The 17,326-nt window shown below is 46.7% G+C and overlaps 1 protein-coding gene across 3 annotated transcripts in view; it reads left to right on the plus strand.

The window, feature by feature from the left end:
• SGSM2 (small G protein signaling modulator 2) overlaps nt 1-17,326 on the plus strand; it is a 75,673-nt gene that overhangs the window by 37,996 nt on the left and 20,351 nt on the right. For 2 of the 3 annotated variants that reach the window (XM_056819618.1, XM_056819620.1), the window contains exons 8-13: nt 1,631-1,755; nt 2,012-2,079; nt 2,409-2,569; nt 2,820-2,955; nt 5,373-5,507; nt 14,934-15,084. In XM_056819618.1, coding sequence (XP_056675596.1) covers nt 1,631-1,755; nt 2,012-2,079; nt 2,409-2,569; nt 2,820-2,955; nt 5,373-5,507; nt 14,934-15,084 — 776 coding nt within the window. The remainder of the gene's footprint in view (nt 1-1,630; nt 1,756-2,011; nt 2,080-2,408; nt 2,570-2,819; nt 2,956-5,372; nt 5,508-14,933; nt 15,085-17,326) is intronic. The other variant, XM_056819619.1, reaches the window with a different exon arrangement.

Below are 17,326 nucleotides of genomic sequence, written 5' to 3' on the forward strand. Positions count from 1 at the left end.
CTAGGCATGAGGTGATGAGGGCCTGCTCTAGAGTGATAAAAACAGCAGAGGAGAAAAGAGACCATATTTGAGAAATGTTGTATAGATCAGATCAACAGGTCTTAGCAACAGAGTGGATTGGGTAGATGAGAAATAGTGAAGACTTGAGGAAGACCTAGCATATGAGCTTGAGGGATTGAAAGGATGGTGTTGCCCTCAACAATAATAGGGGAGCTGATGGAGGGGAGGGTTTAAGGGAAAAGATAATTGGACTTGTTGAGTTTAAGACAGCTGAAAGGCAGTTGGCAATGGGAGACAAGGGCAATAGGATAGGTAGATTTGAGAATCATCAGCAGAGAAGGTAGTTAAATCCAAGGGCAGTTATGAGTTTACCGAGTGAAATAAAATAGAGGAAGAAGAAAAAAGACCCAGGACAGAACCCTTTGGAATACCTACAGTTGAAGGCATGATCTGGATGAGAATCCAGCAAAGGAGATGGAAAAGGAGTTGTCTAATAAACTGAAGAACCAGGAGAGAGTGGTGTCCTGAAAACCTAGAGAGAAGAGAATATCAAGGAGAAGAGGGTGATCACCTTGCCAAAGGCTACAGAGAGTCCAACATGATTGAGAAAAGGTCCTTGGATTTGGAAATTTAGAGATCAGTGGTAATTCTGGAGAGAAGAGTTTCAGTTGAATGATGAGATTGAAATTCAGATTGTAAGGCGTCAAGAAGAAAGTGAGAAGAGAAGAAGCAGAGGTACCTCTTGCCTTTTCAAGTAGTTTATCCACAAAGAGCAGAAGAGATATAGGATAGTAAAAGGGTTTCTTTTTCTTAAGAACAGGAGAGCCAGTAGACAGAGGGAAACTGAAGATAAGTGATAGGTTTGAAAGGCTTCCAGGTTCAAATCTAGGCTCTCCTAATTAATTACCTGTGAGACCTTGGGCAAGTCACTTGTCTTACCAATTGTTGGACCTCAGATTCCTTATTTCTAAGATGAGGATGCTGTACTAGATGCCCCCCTATGATGATATCCCCTCCTACCTCCTCTGGTACACTGCTCCCTCAATCACTACACCTTGCTCTCACTCTCAACTGGCTCTTTTCTCTCTGACTAAAAACCCAACTTGTCCCTTTATCCTGATTTCGCCTTTAGTATTTCTCGACATCTCTACTCACTGTCTCTACTTCTTTTCTAGCCATTTACTCCTTATCTCCTTTCAGTCTGGCATCCTTAGTCCTTGACAGAAGATGATCTCTAGAGTACAAGGCACCAACGACTTCTTCCTTAATGCCAACACCTTAGTTCTGCCCTCTTTCAGCAATGTTGAACACTCTGGACCATCCCTTCCCTTTTGGATGCTCAGGTCCCATTACATCATGTAATGCTGTATTCTCATGGTTTGATCTTTCAAACACCTCATTTTCTCTATTTCCCTCCCTGTCTCCTTCCCCTCCTGCTGCTCCTTAGATGTCAGGACAGTCCAAAGCTCTGTCTTTAGCCTTCTTCTTTTCTCTCTCCAAGGTTTTTCTCTCCTTGATCTCTTCCTATAACTTCAATTGCCACCCCCATGGACATAACTCTCACCTGTATCTCCAGTTTGACCTCTCCTGAGTGCTTTTACCTCTTTCTTGGGTTCTCTCCTCTCCATAGAAGGAAGACATGGAGGCTGTCCCTGGCTACCTGTCCTTGCATCAGTCTGCAGAGAGTTTGACTCTGAAGTGGACTCCCAACCAACTCATGAATGGAACTCTGGGAGACTCAGAGCTAGAGAAGAGGTAGAGATTCTAGCCCAGTTGTTTGGAGGGAGATAGAGCCCAGTTCAAAGTGTTTGGTGCTCTCCGGGGTCCTGATTGACAAGGGGTTTCCACAATGCCTAGTGACTGGGGCTACTCGAACTGGGATTTGGAGGTCCTAACAATAGTAGCAGCACATGACTGGCCTCTGGAGCTAAGTAGGTGTCAGGATGGAAGGACAGAGTGGGTAGGACCAGAAGAAGACACTCAGAAATAACACTAGCTTGTTTCCTTCCAGTGTGTATTGGGACTATGCTCTGATCGTGCCCTTCAGCCAGATTGTCTGCATTCACTGCCACCAGCAACGTAAGTCATGCCCCTTCCCTGTGCCCCTAGACACAGGAGCAAAGAAGGGGAGGCCAGATTGGAAAATCCAACCACTTTTCAACACAGTCCCCAGCTATCTCACCCTCCCTCCAAGGCCTCAGTTATTAGATCAGAAGTGGTGGCAGCTGGAAGCTGGCAATTTCCAGGGTCAATACTACAGCTTGCCTACAGTCTTTGTTTACAGATTTGGACCCTAGAATCTGGGAACAAAGCCCAATCAGCTGAAGAGCCAGTCATTCAGTTCAGAAGGCAGAGTCCCTCCTTGGGGTCTCCTAGGTTTTTGACCATTTTCCTTTCCCTCCTTGCAGAGAATGGAGGAACACTGGTGCTGGTGAGCCAAGATGGTATCCAGAGGCCTCCTTTGCACTTCCCCCAGGGAGGTCACCTTCTGTCCTTCCTGTCCTGCCTGGAGAATGGGCTCCTGCCCCGAGGACAGCTAGAGCCACCACTGTGGTCCCAGCAGGGAAAGGTATATCATTGTACCCTGGATGGGCACAGAAGGGAGGCACAGAAAAAGAAGGGCAAGAGACCCATGTGGTTGATGGGAGATCTCCCTTTTTACCCTTACCCAGTTCTCTCCCTGCCTCCTTCCTTTACTGGATTCAGGTCAAGGATACTGTAGGAGAGGGAGGGGCCCATCTTGGCCCATCAAAGAGGAATCCCAGGAACTAGCCCAAGGGAAGGGGCCACTGATCACCTGCACTGCTCTCTTGCCACAGGGGAAGGTCTTCCCCAAGTTGCGGAAGCGGAACAGCACCATGCGGTCTATGGATCTGGAGGATACAGTGATGGATGAAGGGCGTGCCACTGACTATGTGTTCCGGATCATCTATCCAGGCCACAGGCATGAGCACAGTAAGTGCCCCGATTTCCACCTATGATGGGGAGGAGGAGACAGGCCCAGGGCTTCTCAGGTTCTCTTCAGTAGAACTGCTTATGAAAGGGGGCAGAAGGTGGAGGGACCAGGAATATTGGCTTAGCTTGGGCTGGTTGGAAGACAATGGATGAGTTCAGGATATAGCTTTCTGGCCCTGACCATACTTTGTGCCCAAATCTTCCTCTCCTACTTAGCCATCTCTGTTCTATCTTTTGCTCTTCAGGTTGCTTGCTTAGAACATGGGCACCACCTACAACCAGACAGACTCATAGGTTCATAGGATTTAGAAATGGGAGAGACCTTATGGATCATTTAATTTAAGTCCCTCATTTTCATGGAGGAGGGAACTCTGAGGCTCAGAGAAGGGTAGAGTGACTTCACTAAGGTCATATAGCTAATAAGTAGCAGGACCAGAATTCTGACTTGGGCCAATCCAGAGTCAAGTTTCAACCTGCCCTTCCCATCTGCTCATACATATCCTGAGAACATGAAACCCTACAAAGGAACTGTAAATGAAGACTGATAATACTGAATTTGCAATTCATTCTAACTCCCAGTCTCTTTCCAACCCTGATTATTTGTGGTTATAGTGCCCATTTCTGGTGGTTTCCACCCTCTGAGCACTGCTGTGATCCAGGGGCCAATTTTCCCCATTCCTGTGATGGCTCAATTGCCACTAAGAGCTGCTCTGATATAGTGGACAGGGTCCATGGCAGCTTGACCTTTCGCTGGGCTGGGGGATGAGAGTGGGAGGAAGGAAGCTGCCACAGAGATCCAAGTCTGGAGAACTTTTGCCTTACCCCCACTCCCTGCACCTAGGGATTATGGCTACATGGGGCTGTACTTCGGGACCTCCGACATAGAGAGTGACTTGAATATTCAGTCGTTGCTTCTGCTGTTCTCAGGCCAAACTAGACTTGTTTTCTCATCTGGACCCACGAACAAAAACATAGAATTTACCATCCCAGATCATTTGTTACCAGCCAGCCAAGCCCATCCTTCTGGGATACCTTAGGCTGTACTAGGCAAGGGGGAGAAGCAGCCTAGCTAACTTTCAACCACTTAGGAGTGAATCAAAATCACTGTAGCTCACAATTCGAGGGGGCTTGAAGGTTTACAGAACCCTCTCCATCTCTCCTTCCCCAATAACTACCTTGTGAGGCAAGAAGTGATGGTAATAATAGATAGCATTTATATTGTGCTCTCCAGTTTGCAAAGCATTTTCCAAATGGCATCTCGTGTGATCCTCATAGCTTTTTGAGGTAGGTGCTATTATTATTGAGACTGGGAGCAGTTAAGGGATTTGCTCAGTTAAGTTATATAGCAAATAAGTTTCTGAGACAGGATTTGAACTCAGGTCTTCCTGGCACCAAGTCCTGCATTCTTTCCACAATAGTCCAAATAGCATTATCTCCGTTTTACAGAAGAAGAAACTAAGAGGTTTAGAGGGTTGATTTTCAATGGTGTTTGGTTTTTTTTTTTAGGGTAGAGATAAATGATCACTTTTATTTCTTTGTTTCACAAATAAATTGGCTGAAATAGTTGGTCCTCATGGGCTGATCAAACAAGCTAAATACAAAACTAAGAGACTTAGAGAGGTTGCCCAGCATTACCCGGCCAGTGAGTGCTGGTAGGATCTAAACCCATATTTCTTGGCCCTGGAGTTGAGCTTGCTTCCCAAGATGCCATGCTGCTCAGCCCCTGTAAGCCAAGGTTTGGGGGAAAGGATAACTCAGGGTATAGGATGAGAAGGTGAGATGCTCTTCTGAAAGGACATTTTGCTTGCAGATCTGGAATTTAAACAGGCAAATGATACAGTGTATCGATTACCCAGACATCTTTGCCTCCCCTCTTTTTCTTTTAGTCATGTCCCAAAGCTTAGACTAGGAGTATAAAAGGAGATAAAGTTGAAATAAATGACTCTGGCTCCTTGCAGGCAGCCCTGATACAAAACCTGAATGGTTAGCTAAGATTGCAGGCAGAGATCAGAGCCATATTGTATTTGTTTGGGGGGTTCAGTCCTCCAGGCATTCTTTGCCCACTGTAACCCCAACCACTCCAGAGTCGGTGGTGTTGAGTGTCCTTTCTCCCAGCTATCCTTCCAGCAGAGAGCTACAAGGCTGCACTACCCACAGTATCATCCCCATCCCCAGTTTTGCACCAGACACCATCGAGCCTTTGGTTTTCTCTCTTGCAATGTACCTGGATGGAAAGGGTCACCCTGTTAACGTTGGGCTGAAACTCCCATAGCCTTGCCCATGAAAAATAAGTTGGCGAGCCAGCTCGACTCCTTCACATGTTCTCCCTGTCCTCAGTGGGGTGTAGGAGAACACCGGTCCCTGAAGCTCCCCCTGCCGGGCCCTCACAAGCCTCTCTCACTATTCTCTTTGAGCAGTCACTATTAACTACCACCACTTAGCTGCCAGCCGCGCGGCCTCGGTGGACGATGATGAGGAAGAGGAAGATAAACTGCATGCGATGCTGTCAATGATCTGCTCCCGGAACCTCACAGCTCCCAATCTGATGAAAGGTTTTTATCCCGCGGCCCTCCCCACCCCATGTCCTACTACTCCTCCCTCCGCACCGGGTCCACTGGCCACAACCCGCACGGACTCATGCAACAGTGTTGGCATTACCGGACCCCGGCCCACCTGTGCTTCTCCCAGAGCCATGCAGAGAATCTGTGGGGGTTGGAGGCATGGCAGGAAGGGAGGGTAGAGGTGGCCAGAAGAGTGTTGGAGGACAGAGAGCAGGCAGAGGGATGGATGGATGAGTGAGAGCACGGAGTGGGGCAGCTCCGGCCTGGACCTGGGAGGGGAAGATGAACCCAGGGCTGGAGATCTTAAATCCAGAGGCAGAAGGAGCCTCCGAGGCCATCCAAGCTCACCCCTCTCCTTTTTCAGAGAAGGGCTTGGCCATTCAGTTATTTGGAGCAAGATGGCCGAGTGAAGTCTCAGAACTTCCAATTCAGGTCCCTTTCCACCACCTCTGGGAACTCTAAAGAGATTTTTAAAAATCCCAAATCTTGGGGACAACTAGGTGGCTCAGTGAATTGACAGCCAGGCCTGGAGACAGGAGGTCCTGGGTTTAAATTTGGTCTTAGATACTTCATAGCTTCCTGACACTTCCAGAATCCATTGATTCTGGGAATCAATGCTGTATTTTGGTTCCAAGAGTTGTAAGGGCAAGGCCACGAAGGTTAAGTGACTTGACCAGAGTCACACAGCTAGGACATGTCTGAAATCAAATTTGAACCCAGGACCTGAGCTCTCTATCCACTGAGTCTCCTAGATGCTCCCCCGTATAGATTTCAAGTTCATTTCTTTCTCTGGGGCCAATTTTTCAATTTCCCCCATCCTTGAGCTGGCCCATTACTTCTCCAACCCTTTAGCTGGGTAGTAATGTAGGAAGTCACCTGGACCAGTCACCCCCTAGGCAACACCTGAGAAAGCATTCTCCTAGGATAGGTCCCCAACAGTCAGGTAGACATATCTGACCCCTTCTGGTGCCCTTTATCAGGACCTCAGGCATATCTGGCAGTGAGAGACAGAGCAATGGGAAGAACATTGGCTTAGCTTCTCTTTGGGCTCTTTTGTGTTCCCCCAACACACACACACACACACAGACACACACATCAAACAAATCTTCTTGAACCTTCTTGAAAACTTGAGCTTCTGCTTTCACCAGAGTCTCAGGAATATCTAGCTCAATGCCAAACTAACTGGTCACTAAGCATTTATTAAACATCTCCTGCATGAGGCAGCATGACCGAAGGGATAGAGAGCAGTCTTTAAAGCCTGAAGACCTGGGTTCAAGCTGTGTGACCTTGGGCTAGTCACCTAACTTTTCGTTAACTCTCTCAGACTGTCTCTGAGACTCTCTCCTCTAGCAACAGAGGAAGTTTTCTATGTTGGGAGAGGATGCATCACCCTGGGAAAGCTCCAGGCTGAGTTTTTTTTAAGTGTTGAACTATGCTGGGGGCTGGGGATACAGAGATAAAAATGAGGCCACCCCTACCCTCCAGGACCATGTTGGGTGGGTGGAACACTAGCTACTAGGGTGGTCAGGAGAGGCTTTGAGTAGAAGGTAGCACTTGAGTTGGATCTTGAAGGGAATTAGGGATTCTGGAGTGGGGGGGTGAGGAGGAAGGGAAGGAAGAGAGAAGCAAGGAAGGAAGGAAGGAAGGAGGGATTTATTAGGTACATACTAGGTGCCAAGGACTGTACTGTGTACTTTATAAATATTATCTTATTTGATCTTCAAAACAACCCTGGGAGGTAGGTGCTATTATTATTCTTATTTTAGAGTAGAGGAAATTAAGGCAGAAAGAGGTTAAGTGACTTGGCCAGGGGCTCACAGCTGTATTTGAACTCAGGTCTCCTGACTTCAGAACCAGTGCTCTAACCACTGTGTAACCTAGGTGTCTCCAGGAAGGGTAGTGATGCCAGCAAGAGATCATAGGATCATAGATTTAGAGTTGAAAGGGGCCTTAGATAGAAACTGACCTCTTCATTTTACAGTTGGGAAAACTGAGGCTCAGAAGGGTTCACACAGGTAGTAAATATCTAAACTAGGATTAGAACCCAGGACTGCTGATTCTAGAGCTAGCAGTTTTTCCACTATACCTCTGACTTCCTTTCTCTACACATCCAGGGCTTAGTCTACCTTAGGAGCTCTGCAAAGGGTCTCTGGAAATGTGCCTTTCCTTCTCCAACCCCTGGGTCAACTGGCCCCTGCCCATCTTCTCCTGAGAGTGGTCTAAACCTTAATTCCGTAGCCCTAGACCAAGCTTCAGGGTGGTGTAGACCCTTCCATCCCCTTTCCTTTCTCTAGTTACTGACCTGTCACTTGCCACACCATACCTACCTTCCCATCTCTTCTATTTCTTTCTCTCTCTTTTTTTTTTAAGACAAGACTTGCAATTTCACTGGTGTTAGGAAGTGGTCAGTGAAGAAACCCCTTTTACCAATATAGGTCAAGAGACGCTATGAGAAGTAATGGTTTGTCCAGGGTCTCAAGGATCAGAGATCAGAAGATGTCAGCCCCACTAGTCTGAAGAGACCACTTTGAAGAGCCCCTAGTTAGGGGCTACTAAGAGGCACCTAGGCGGTACAGTGGATAAAACTCAAGCCCTGGGGTCTGGAAGACTTGAGTTCAAATCCAGCCTCAGGCACTCACTGTGTGACCCTGGAGGAGTCACTTAACTTCTGTTTTCCTCAGTTTTCCTATCTGTAAAATAGAGATAACAATAGTCCCTACTGCCCAGAATTTACAATACAGGATCAAAAGAGATAGTAATTATGCAGTGCTTGGCACATAGTAGGTGCTATAAAAATGTTAGCTATTATCAAGGGGATTGGGCTAAGGACTGAATCTGTGCTTTTATAGATCTTAGGGAATAAGATCTTAGGGATCTTAGGTAAGGAGACTCCCTCCTACCACACTGCCTCTCCCTAACTCTTCTAATAGGAGTCAAAAGAAGCCAAAAATCAGTATTGGGTGAGCCACCGGTGGGAGTCCCATTTCTTAGGTTAATTCTCCTGTTTATTGGTAGTACTAAAGAACTGGCCTTGAGCCAAGAAGCCTTGAGTTCAGGTCCTGCCTAGACGTTATTACCATGGGCAAGTCACTTAGCTCTCTGGGTCTCGATTTTCTCATCTGAAAAATGAAGAGGTTCATCCTTTCCAGCTTCAGAGCTAAGACCCTGTAAATACAATGTTCAGGATGGGGACTTCTGCCCCGTCCTGGCTACGGGATCCTGAGCCAGTCACTGGGTCTCTCCGTGTTCTAGACAATCCTCTTAAGGCGATCATTTGTCCAGAAGGTGTAGTAAAGGAAGTTTCCTTTAACCAATGAAATCACAGGGTGGGTCCTCTCTCTATCCTCTTCCTGACCTCCAACCTGGTTTCTTCCAGGCCCTGAGCCTGTGGGCTGGTGCTTATTTTCATCTTTTAGCATCCCCGAATCCTCTGAGGTCCTTAAGATTGGAGAAGGCTGAGAGATCTAGTGAATTTGGGGTACTAGGTTACTTCTTAAATGATTTTTCTTGCTTACTCCAAGAGCCCCCCAGGCAGAGTTCTGTGGCCAGAGCTCCCAGGCATGTGGCAGGTCCTGAAAAAGAGGCTGCAGGGCTTTGCAAATTGGGAAGGGAGGCTGGAGACTGAGGAGAGAGTCTCTGCAGGTCCCCTGCTGGAAGCACTTTCTAAAAGATGAGGTCCCTTGCCTAGGGAGGACCCTGGCCTGGCATCCATCCTTTGAGCTGGGACTTTCTGGGCCAGAGAACTGGGAGCACTGGAAGGGGCAGGTTTCTGTCGTTTGTTCCTACACCCCCACACCCCCAGCTTCTTGGGAAATGGGAGCAGGCAGCTGAGACAGGCCAGCAGGGGTGAGGGAGGGAGGAGAGTAAGGGGTGGGCTTCCCATGACCCAGAGTGTTCCCTTCTTCTTCTCCACAATGACAACACTGTTGTGTCCCGTATGCTAGCCTTTGCTTCTGAGTTCTGCAACATGCTTGATTTTGATGCATGTGGATAAAGTGGCGGGTGTCCAGACCTCCCTCCCCCTTCCTTCCCACCCCCCAGCCCTTGCCTCTCCTTCCCCTTTCCGCTGACCACCTTTGAGAGCAGAGATGCTATTCCCGCCATCTTAGGCCAGACCAGATGCCTTTCATTCGGAGTCCTGGGGGCTGTGGGGTTCAACCATCCCAACTGTTTTTGCCTCAAACTTTTCCTCATCCATGGAGGATAAACTCAAACATAACAGAGCAAACTCCCTGACCCCTGAGGGCCCCCACAGTCTAGTCCCTCCTTAGCCTGGGCAGTGCCTAATGGGGATATTGTGAAATGATGACACTTACGCACTGGCTTGCTCAGTTCCTTCCAGGAGAATTGAGATGAAGAGCATTTTCCCATGAGCCTTTGCTTGGGTGGGACCCACCACCTGGCATGCCTTTTCCTCTTTGGCTTGGCATCCATCCGGTCCTCCCTAGTCCCCCCTGCCTGTGCCCCAGCTTCCTGCTCTCCCACTGGCTGCCTGGTTAACTGGATCTCCAGCCCTGCCTGTCCAGGGGCTCCACCTGTTTCACTGCTCCCTGTTGCCCAGTGCATGAGCTGGCCTAGCCTTCTCCTCTTTCCCCCATGGCCACATCTGGCCCCTTTTGCTAGCCCCGGCTCTCTTTTTGGGACACAGCTTGCACGCCACCCCCAAGGCACACACCTGCCCCAGAGTCACAGCTCGTACCCACCCAATCGGTTCCCTTTGTTTGCTTCCCGATGGACCTGAAGGGTCGGGAGCCCAAATAGTGAGGCGAGGTGCCCGTGGAGTGGGGAGGAAGCTCTGCCGTCTCAGCCTCTCCAAGCCTCTCCTACCAAGGACAGAGAGAGCCCATGGCCAGCTCCCTTCCAACCAGGAATTGGCGACTGAGCCCTAAATACTCCCTCTGTCCCTGTTATCCACACAGCCTGAGCAATACATTAGATAACTGGGTAATTAATAATCATAGCATTGTTAATAATAATAATAGTAGTAGTAATAATAATAATAATAATAATAGCAGCAGCTAGCCTTCATATAGAATTTTTAAAAAACCCTCACCTTCCATCTTAGAATCAGTATTGGTTCTATAGTGGTAAAGGCTATGCAGTGGGAGTTAAGTGACTTGCCCAGAGTCACACAGCCAGGAAATATATATAGACTTTTAAGAATTAAGACTTACAAAGCACTGTACATGTTATATCATTTTTAACAACCCTTACCTTCTGTCTTAGAATCAATACTAAGTATTGGTTTCAAGGCTGAAGAACAGTAACGGCTAGGCAGTTGGAGGTTAAGTGACTTGCCCAGGGTCACTAGGATGTGTCTGAAGTTCCACTTGAATCCAGGACCGCCCATCTCTAGGCCTGACTCTCTATCCACTGATCCACCCAGCTGTCCTGCATTTTATCATTTGATCCTCTCACCAAACTTCTGTGGTTGATATTATTGTTATCCCTACTTTACAGATGTGGAAACTGAGGCTGAGACAGCATCACATAGCTAATAAGTGTCTGAGGGAAGATTCAAACTCAGATCCCCCCCTTTAAATTAAAACCCTCACCTTCTGTCTTAGAATCTATATTGGGTACTGGTTCCAAGGTAGAAGAGCAGTAAGGGCTAGGCAATGGGGGTGAAGTGACTTGCTGAGGTCAGGTTTGAAGCTAGGACCTGACTCTCTATCCACTGATCCACCTAGCTCTGACTTCAGGTTTTGTTGGGTTTTTTTAAACTCAAGTCCAGCGTTCTATCCATTGTGCTGCATAGAATCTGAATTGACAGGGCCTGGGGAGGTCATCTAGTCCAACCCAGACTTGACCAAGATTAGCCCCTCTATAGCAACCTTGACCAATGATCCTCCAGCTTCCACTTGCAGACTTCCAGTCATGAGAAGGAGCCACTTTCTAAGAGGCTAGGCAGCTCACAGCCCCTGCTCCAGCCATCTCTTGCAGGCATGCACCATTATGCCCATCTGTCTTCTCTCTTTTCCTCTCCTCTTTTCTTTTCTACACCCTTCTTTTCATCATCTACTCTCCCACTCCCTTCTTGCTCCTTCTCCTCTAACAATAAATGGTGCCCTCTTCCCCAAACATGAGCCCTAATTAGCCTAGAAAGACAACTTTAATACTGAATTATATCCCAACCACTGGTTCTGGCGGGAAGACATATCCACTTAAGTCTGCTCCCTATTAACCAAATAACAAACATTTATTAAGCACCTACTATGTGCCAGGCACTGTGCTAAGTGCAAAAAAAAGGTAAAAGACAATCCTTGCCCTCAAGGAACTTACAATCTAAAAGGGAGGAGACAACATACAAACAAGCTATATACAAGATAAATAATTAACCGAAGGAAGGCACCAGAATTAAGAGGGGTTGAGGAAGGCTTCTTGTAGGAAATGGGATTTTGGTTGGGACTTAAAAGGAGCCAGAGAAGGTCAGCAGTCAGAGCAGAGGACAGAGAGCAAAGCAAGCATGAGAGACAGCCAGAGACAATGTCCAGAGCTGAGGAATGGAGGAGTTTGTTGATGCCGCAGCTAGGAGGCCGGTTTCATTGGAAGGAAGAATATGCGTCAAAGGGTAAGGTAAGAAGACTGGAGAGCTAAGAGGAGGCTAAATTTAAAGGGTTTTGAATGCCAAATGGAGCATTTTGTATGTGATTCTGGAAGCAAAAAGGAGCCATTGGAGTCTACCAAGTAGAAGGGTGACATTTATGGGACTTCCTCCTTAGGGAAAATCACTTTAGTGGTTGAATGGAGAGTGAATTAGAGTGGGGCAAGACCTGAGGCAGGCAGACCCACAGCAAGCTATTCCAATAGGCAGTTGGTGAATAGCTGGCTGGGGTGACAATACTGCCCACCTGTCTATTGATCTCAAGGGGGCTCTGCTCATCTGGAGGCTTGCAGGTAAAAAAGCCAATGAAACAGTCAGTTAGTTAACAAGTATTGTTCAGGGTTTGCTATGGGCCAGACACTGTACTAATGGCTAAAAGTACAAAACCAAAAATGACATTGTCCCTGCCCTCAAACGGCTTACCTTCTAATGGAAGAAACAACATCTATACATATGAAGAATGTTGAGGAGAGGAAATAGAGACTGGTCCTGTGACTCCATTGGTATAGAGAATCCCCAGATGAGAAAACTCAACCAATTCAGGTTGGCACCCTCTCTGAAATTTCTAATCTTAGGGAGTTGCCTGGATCACTGAGAGATGAAGAAGTGACTTGCCCAGGGTCACACAGCCAGGTTATGTCAGAGATAGGATTTGCCCCAGGTCTTTCTGGCTCTAAGGCCAGCTCTTCTCTACTAAACTTTGCTCACTGGCTACAAATATGGAATGTGTTCAAAGTGAATATGCCTTGGCTTTGGGAAGGAAGGCCCTGGCTACTTGGGAAATCAGAAGAGGCTTCATGTACAAGATGCCCAGCATTTATATAGTGCCTACTATCGGCTAGGCATTGTGCTAAGGGCTTTACAAATATTATCTCATTTGATCCTTCAGCAACCTTGGGAGGCAGAGCTATTATTCTCTTCATTTTACAGCTGATGAAACTGAGGCAAAGAGATTATTTGACTTACCTAAGTCACATATCTTTGGATATGAATTCAGGTCTTCCTGACTCCAGGCCCTGTGCTCTAGTCACCTAGTCTCCTCTGCTAACCAGGCAATGGCCCAAATGAAGCTCCCAAATCTGAATAGAAAGTACTGGCCTCTCCTTTTTTGGCTCTGGCTGAAGAGAACCAGCTCCATGACTTTGGAAATTCCTCCAAAAGAGATAAGGCTTTGGCCTCTGGGACTAGGCTACAGGTGGGAGGAAACAGCCTTCCTTTCTTTACAACCAGTTATATTAGTAATCCATCCCTTCATCATAGTAGGGAGCCAAATGAGTTGTAGAAACCAGTGGTAGGTAATGGTCAAGGAAGTGATCTTGTCCCATTGAATGTAAAGAAGATAAGAGCTTCCTGGTTTCCTCGTTTCTTCAGCTCAACTCTAGACCAAGTTTTCATGTTAGAGTGAAGCTGTATGAGAAAACTCCTTCTGCCAAAACAGATAATTTCTCAACTTAAAGTCTTTGAGAGTTGCCTGGGGGACCAGAGAAATTACGTGAAGTTAGTATGTCTCTGAGGCAAGATTTGAACCCAGGTCTCCCTGATTCAAAAATTGGCTCTTTAGCCACAGCTGCCTCTTATAGATTGAGTGGGGCAAGCACATTCTCCAGGGTCCAGGCCACTAGGCAATCTCTTTAGAGTCCAAGAATTCCCTCAGACAAGAGGATGTTTTTCCTCTCTCTCTCTCTCTCTCTCTCTCTCTCTCTCTCTCTCTCTCTCTCTCTCTCTCTCTCTCTCTGTCTCTGTCTCTCTGTCTCTGTCTCTGTCTCTGTGTCTCTGTCTCTGTCTCTCTCTCTCTCTCTCTCTGTCTCTCTCTGTCTATTTCTCTTCCCCTCCCTCTCTGTCCTCTCCCTCCCCCCTCTCTCCTCTCTTCCTCCTCCCCTCCCTCTATCTTCTCTTTTCTTCTCTCTTCTTGTCTCATCTATTCTCTTTCTCTTCTTCCTGCCTCCCTTTCTTCCCTTCCTCTCCCCCTCCCCATCCCTCTTTTTCTCTCTGTTTCCATTTTTCTCTCCCTCCTACCCTCCCTCCTTCTTCTCTCTCTCACTCTCTTCCTCCTCTGTCTCTGTCTCTCTGCCTCTCTGCCTCTCTCTCTCTCTCTCTGCCTGTCTCTCTGTCTCTCTCTGTCTCTTTCTCTGTCTCTCTCTCTGGTTGTCTGTCTGTCTGTCTGTCTATTTCTCTTCCCCTCCCTCTCTGTCCTCTCCCTCCCCCCCTCTCTCCTCTCTCCCTCCTCCCCTCCCTCTATCTTCTCTTTTCTTCTCTCTCATCTATTCTCTTTCTCTTCTTCCTGCCTCCCTTTCTTCCCTTCCTCTCCCCCTTCCCATCCCTCTTTTTCTCTATGTTTCCATTTCTCTCTCTCTCACCCTCTTCCTCCTCTCTCTCTGTCTCTCTGCCTCCCTCTCTGTTTCTGTCTCTCTCTGTCTCCCTCTGTGTCTCTCTCTGTCTCTCTCTGTCTCTTTCTCTGTCTCTGTCTGTCTGTCTCTGTCTCTGTCTGTCTGTCTGTCTGTCTGTCTCTCTCTCTCTCTCTCTCTCTCTCTCTCTCTCTCTCTCTCTCTCTCTCTCTCTCATATTTCGTCCTATAAGCAGAGTAGGAGAGCCTCTGTCTTTACCTTTCCTGCCTCTGGGCCTCCAGGCAGACACCCCCTCCCTTCCCCTCACCTCACTGGCACAGGAGACTGAAGCCTCCTGTATTCTGCCAAGGGGTTAATCCAAGCTGCAGCTCCAAGCAACAAGAGGTTTGGCACAGCCCCATTAAAATGGGCATCTTGGGAGGGGTGCTGTGCCCACAGGCCTAACCATGACTCACTTTCTCATCCTAGATGCTGGGGACATGATTGAGATGCAAGGCTTTGGGCCAAGCCCACCAGCCTGGCAATTTGAGCCTCCAATTGGCCACAGTGCCTGTCTCTCCTGCTCTATCAGAAGTTCACCCTATGACCCACCCAACTACTGCAACTGTGCCCAGGACAGGTGAGTGGGACTCCAGTTGGGGGACAATCTGAACCCCAGGTGGAGAACTATCTGAGAAATACACAGAAAAATGGGGGGTGGGAGGCATTCAGGAATCAAGAAACCTCTGATACTCACCTAGATGTTTTCCCATCTGTGTGCCCCCCTTAAATGGCTACCTGTGATCTTGTGTGTGCCTCAGGGAAGTTGAGGTATGTGCCCATCTCTGTCTCATTGTTTTTGTGCTTCTCCCAATGTGACCAGTTAGTGAATGTGTGTGAGCACCCACTCTGTGCAAAGCATGAGGTAAGACATATCTGGCATTGTGCTTCTCACAGACTCTTTGCCTTGCACATAGGAAGTTAATAAACATTTGTGGAATTGAATTTTGTCTCTTTTTGTAATTGTGTAATCTCTATTATAAACTCAATAACATCAACAAAAACAAAAAGGCCACAACACAGAAATATTTACAATGTTTAAAAACATACCTATTAACATTAACCAAATAGGAAAAGTGCATTGTTTCCGTCAGAGTCCTTTCTGATCTCCTTTTCTCCTGTGGGTTTGGTTTGGGTTTATTTGTTTTTGCAATACAAAACAACAAGGTCACTTTTGATACATAGGACAGATTGTAGGATTACCCAATCTCAGAAATTGTACATTGGAAGTTATCTGGTTTAATCAATACTTGAACAAAATTTCCCTCTACAACATCCCTGGAAAGAGGTTATTGGTAGTCTTTGCTTAAAGGGTTCCAATGAGGGGGAATCTTACTACCTTCTGAATCAGTCTGTTCTACTTTGGGATGGCTCTAATCATTAGGAAATTCTCTTGGGAACAAAGTCAGTTTCATTCACCCAGGAACCAGCTAGCTTTCTAACTTAAGGTTAGAAAGTCTTGGCAATTACTATTTAACTCAACATAGGAATCTTATGCCCCTTGGACTGTCCTACCCATAGTAGGTGTGTTGGAGGTGAAGTACTTCAGACATTCCCCTTTGCTCTCAAGATCCTTGTAGAGGGCTATCCAAAAGAATTTAAGCCCAAGCAAAAGCTAAGAGGAGGCGGCAAAATTCTCCACTCTCCTAGTTCTCATTTGTTTTATTATTTTTATTATTATATCTGCAGGGGAAAAATGTTAATTTTTGCCATCTGTTCTAGCCAAATGAGAAGCAGCATGCTGTAGTGCCTCCCAGTCAGCAAGACCCAGGTTCAAACCCAATCTCTGGCAATCACCTAAGAGTAGAAAATGAAGAGGTGAGGTCAGTTTGCATTGATGTAGGAAGCTGTTTCTTTTTATCCATATCCTTGCCAGGAGCTTCCAATTCTACTAAAATCACAGGGCCCATTTTATTTTTATTTTTCCATTTTCTTCTTCTTTTTAAACCCTTATCTTCCATCTTAGAATCAATACTGTGTATTGTTCCAAGGCAAAAGAGTGGTAAGGGCTAGGCAATGGGGGTTAAATGACTTGCCCAGGGTCACTCAGCTGGGTCATTTTTTAAAAAATTGACTGGGTAAAATGCCACACTGACATCAAACCTGTGTCTGTTTCTACCACTTCTACCCATTTTCCCTCTGGGGTTGAGCTTCACAAGTCCTTTCTTTGCCTCTCTTTCTAATTTTTGAAGATAGTTATCCTCTTCCTGCTAAGTTTCTTCTTGTACAAGTAAAATCTTTCTCCTTCTGGATCATAGATTTAGAGCTGAAGGGGCTTTAAGACCTATTTCTTTTACAGATGAGGAAACGAAGGTCAAAAGAAGTTTTTAAGAATTTGCCCAAAGTCAGGTAGGGAGTAAGTAGCAGAGAGAGGAATTAAAGCCAGTTCCTCTGCCCCTAAAATCAGCACTTTTCCTACTGTGGCATTATTATCCCCATTTTACAGGTGAAGAAACCAATGCTTAGAAAGATGGTGACTTACGGGAGGTCACCAAATGAGTTAGCCATGGAGGTAGGATGGAGAGTTCCTGAATCCTGGCATAATTCTCTTTACATGGCACCCCACTAGTGTCTCAGTATCTGCCTCCATGTTTATTTCCATATGTGTGTGTGTGTGTGTGTGTGTGTGTGACATTTGTCTGTTCCTCTGTGTTTCCCTGTACTTCTGCCGCTAAACATCCAGCTATATTCATCCAGGAAGAGTAATAAGGTAGGAGTGCCCTACTGAGAAGATCCGTGGGTTACATATACATGAGCTTTGTATATCTCGGATCTTTCTATATTGGCCCTTTGAATTATTGACCAGAATCCCGACCTACTGT

The sequence above is a fragment of the Monodelphis domestica genome, chromosome 2 (assembly GCF_027887165.1).
Source record: "Monodelphis domestica isolate mMonDom1 chromosome 2, mMonDom1.pri, whole genome shotgun sequence".
Classification (NCBI taxonomy): Eukaryota; Metazoa; Chordata; class Mammalia; order Didelphimorphia; family Didelphidae; genus Monodelphis; species Monodelphis domestica.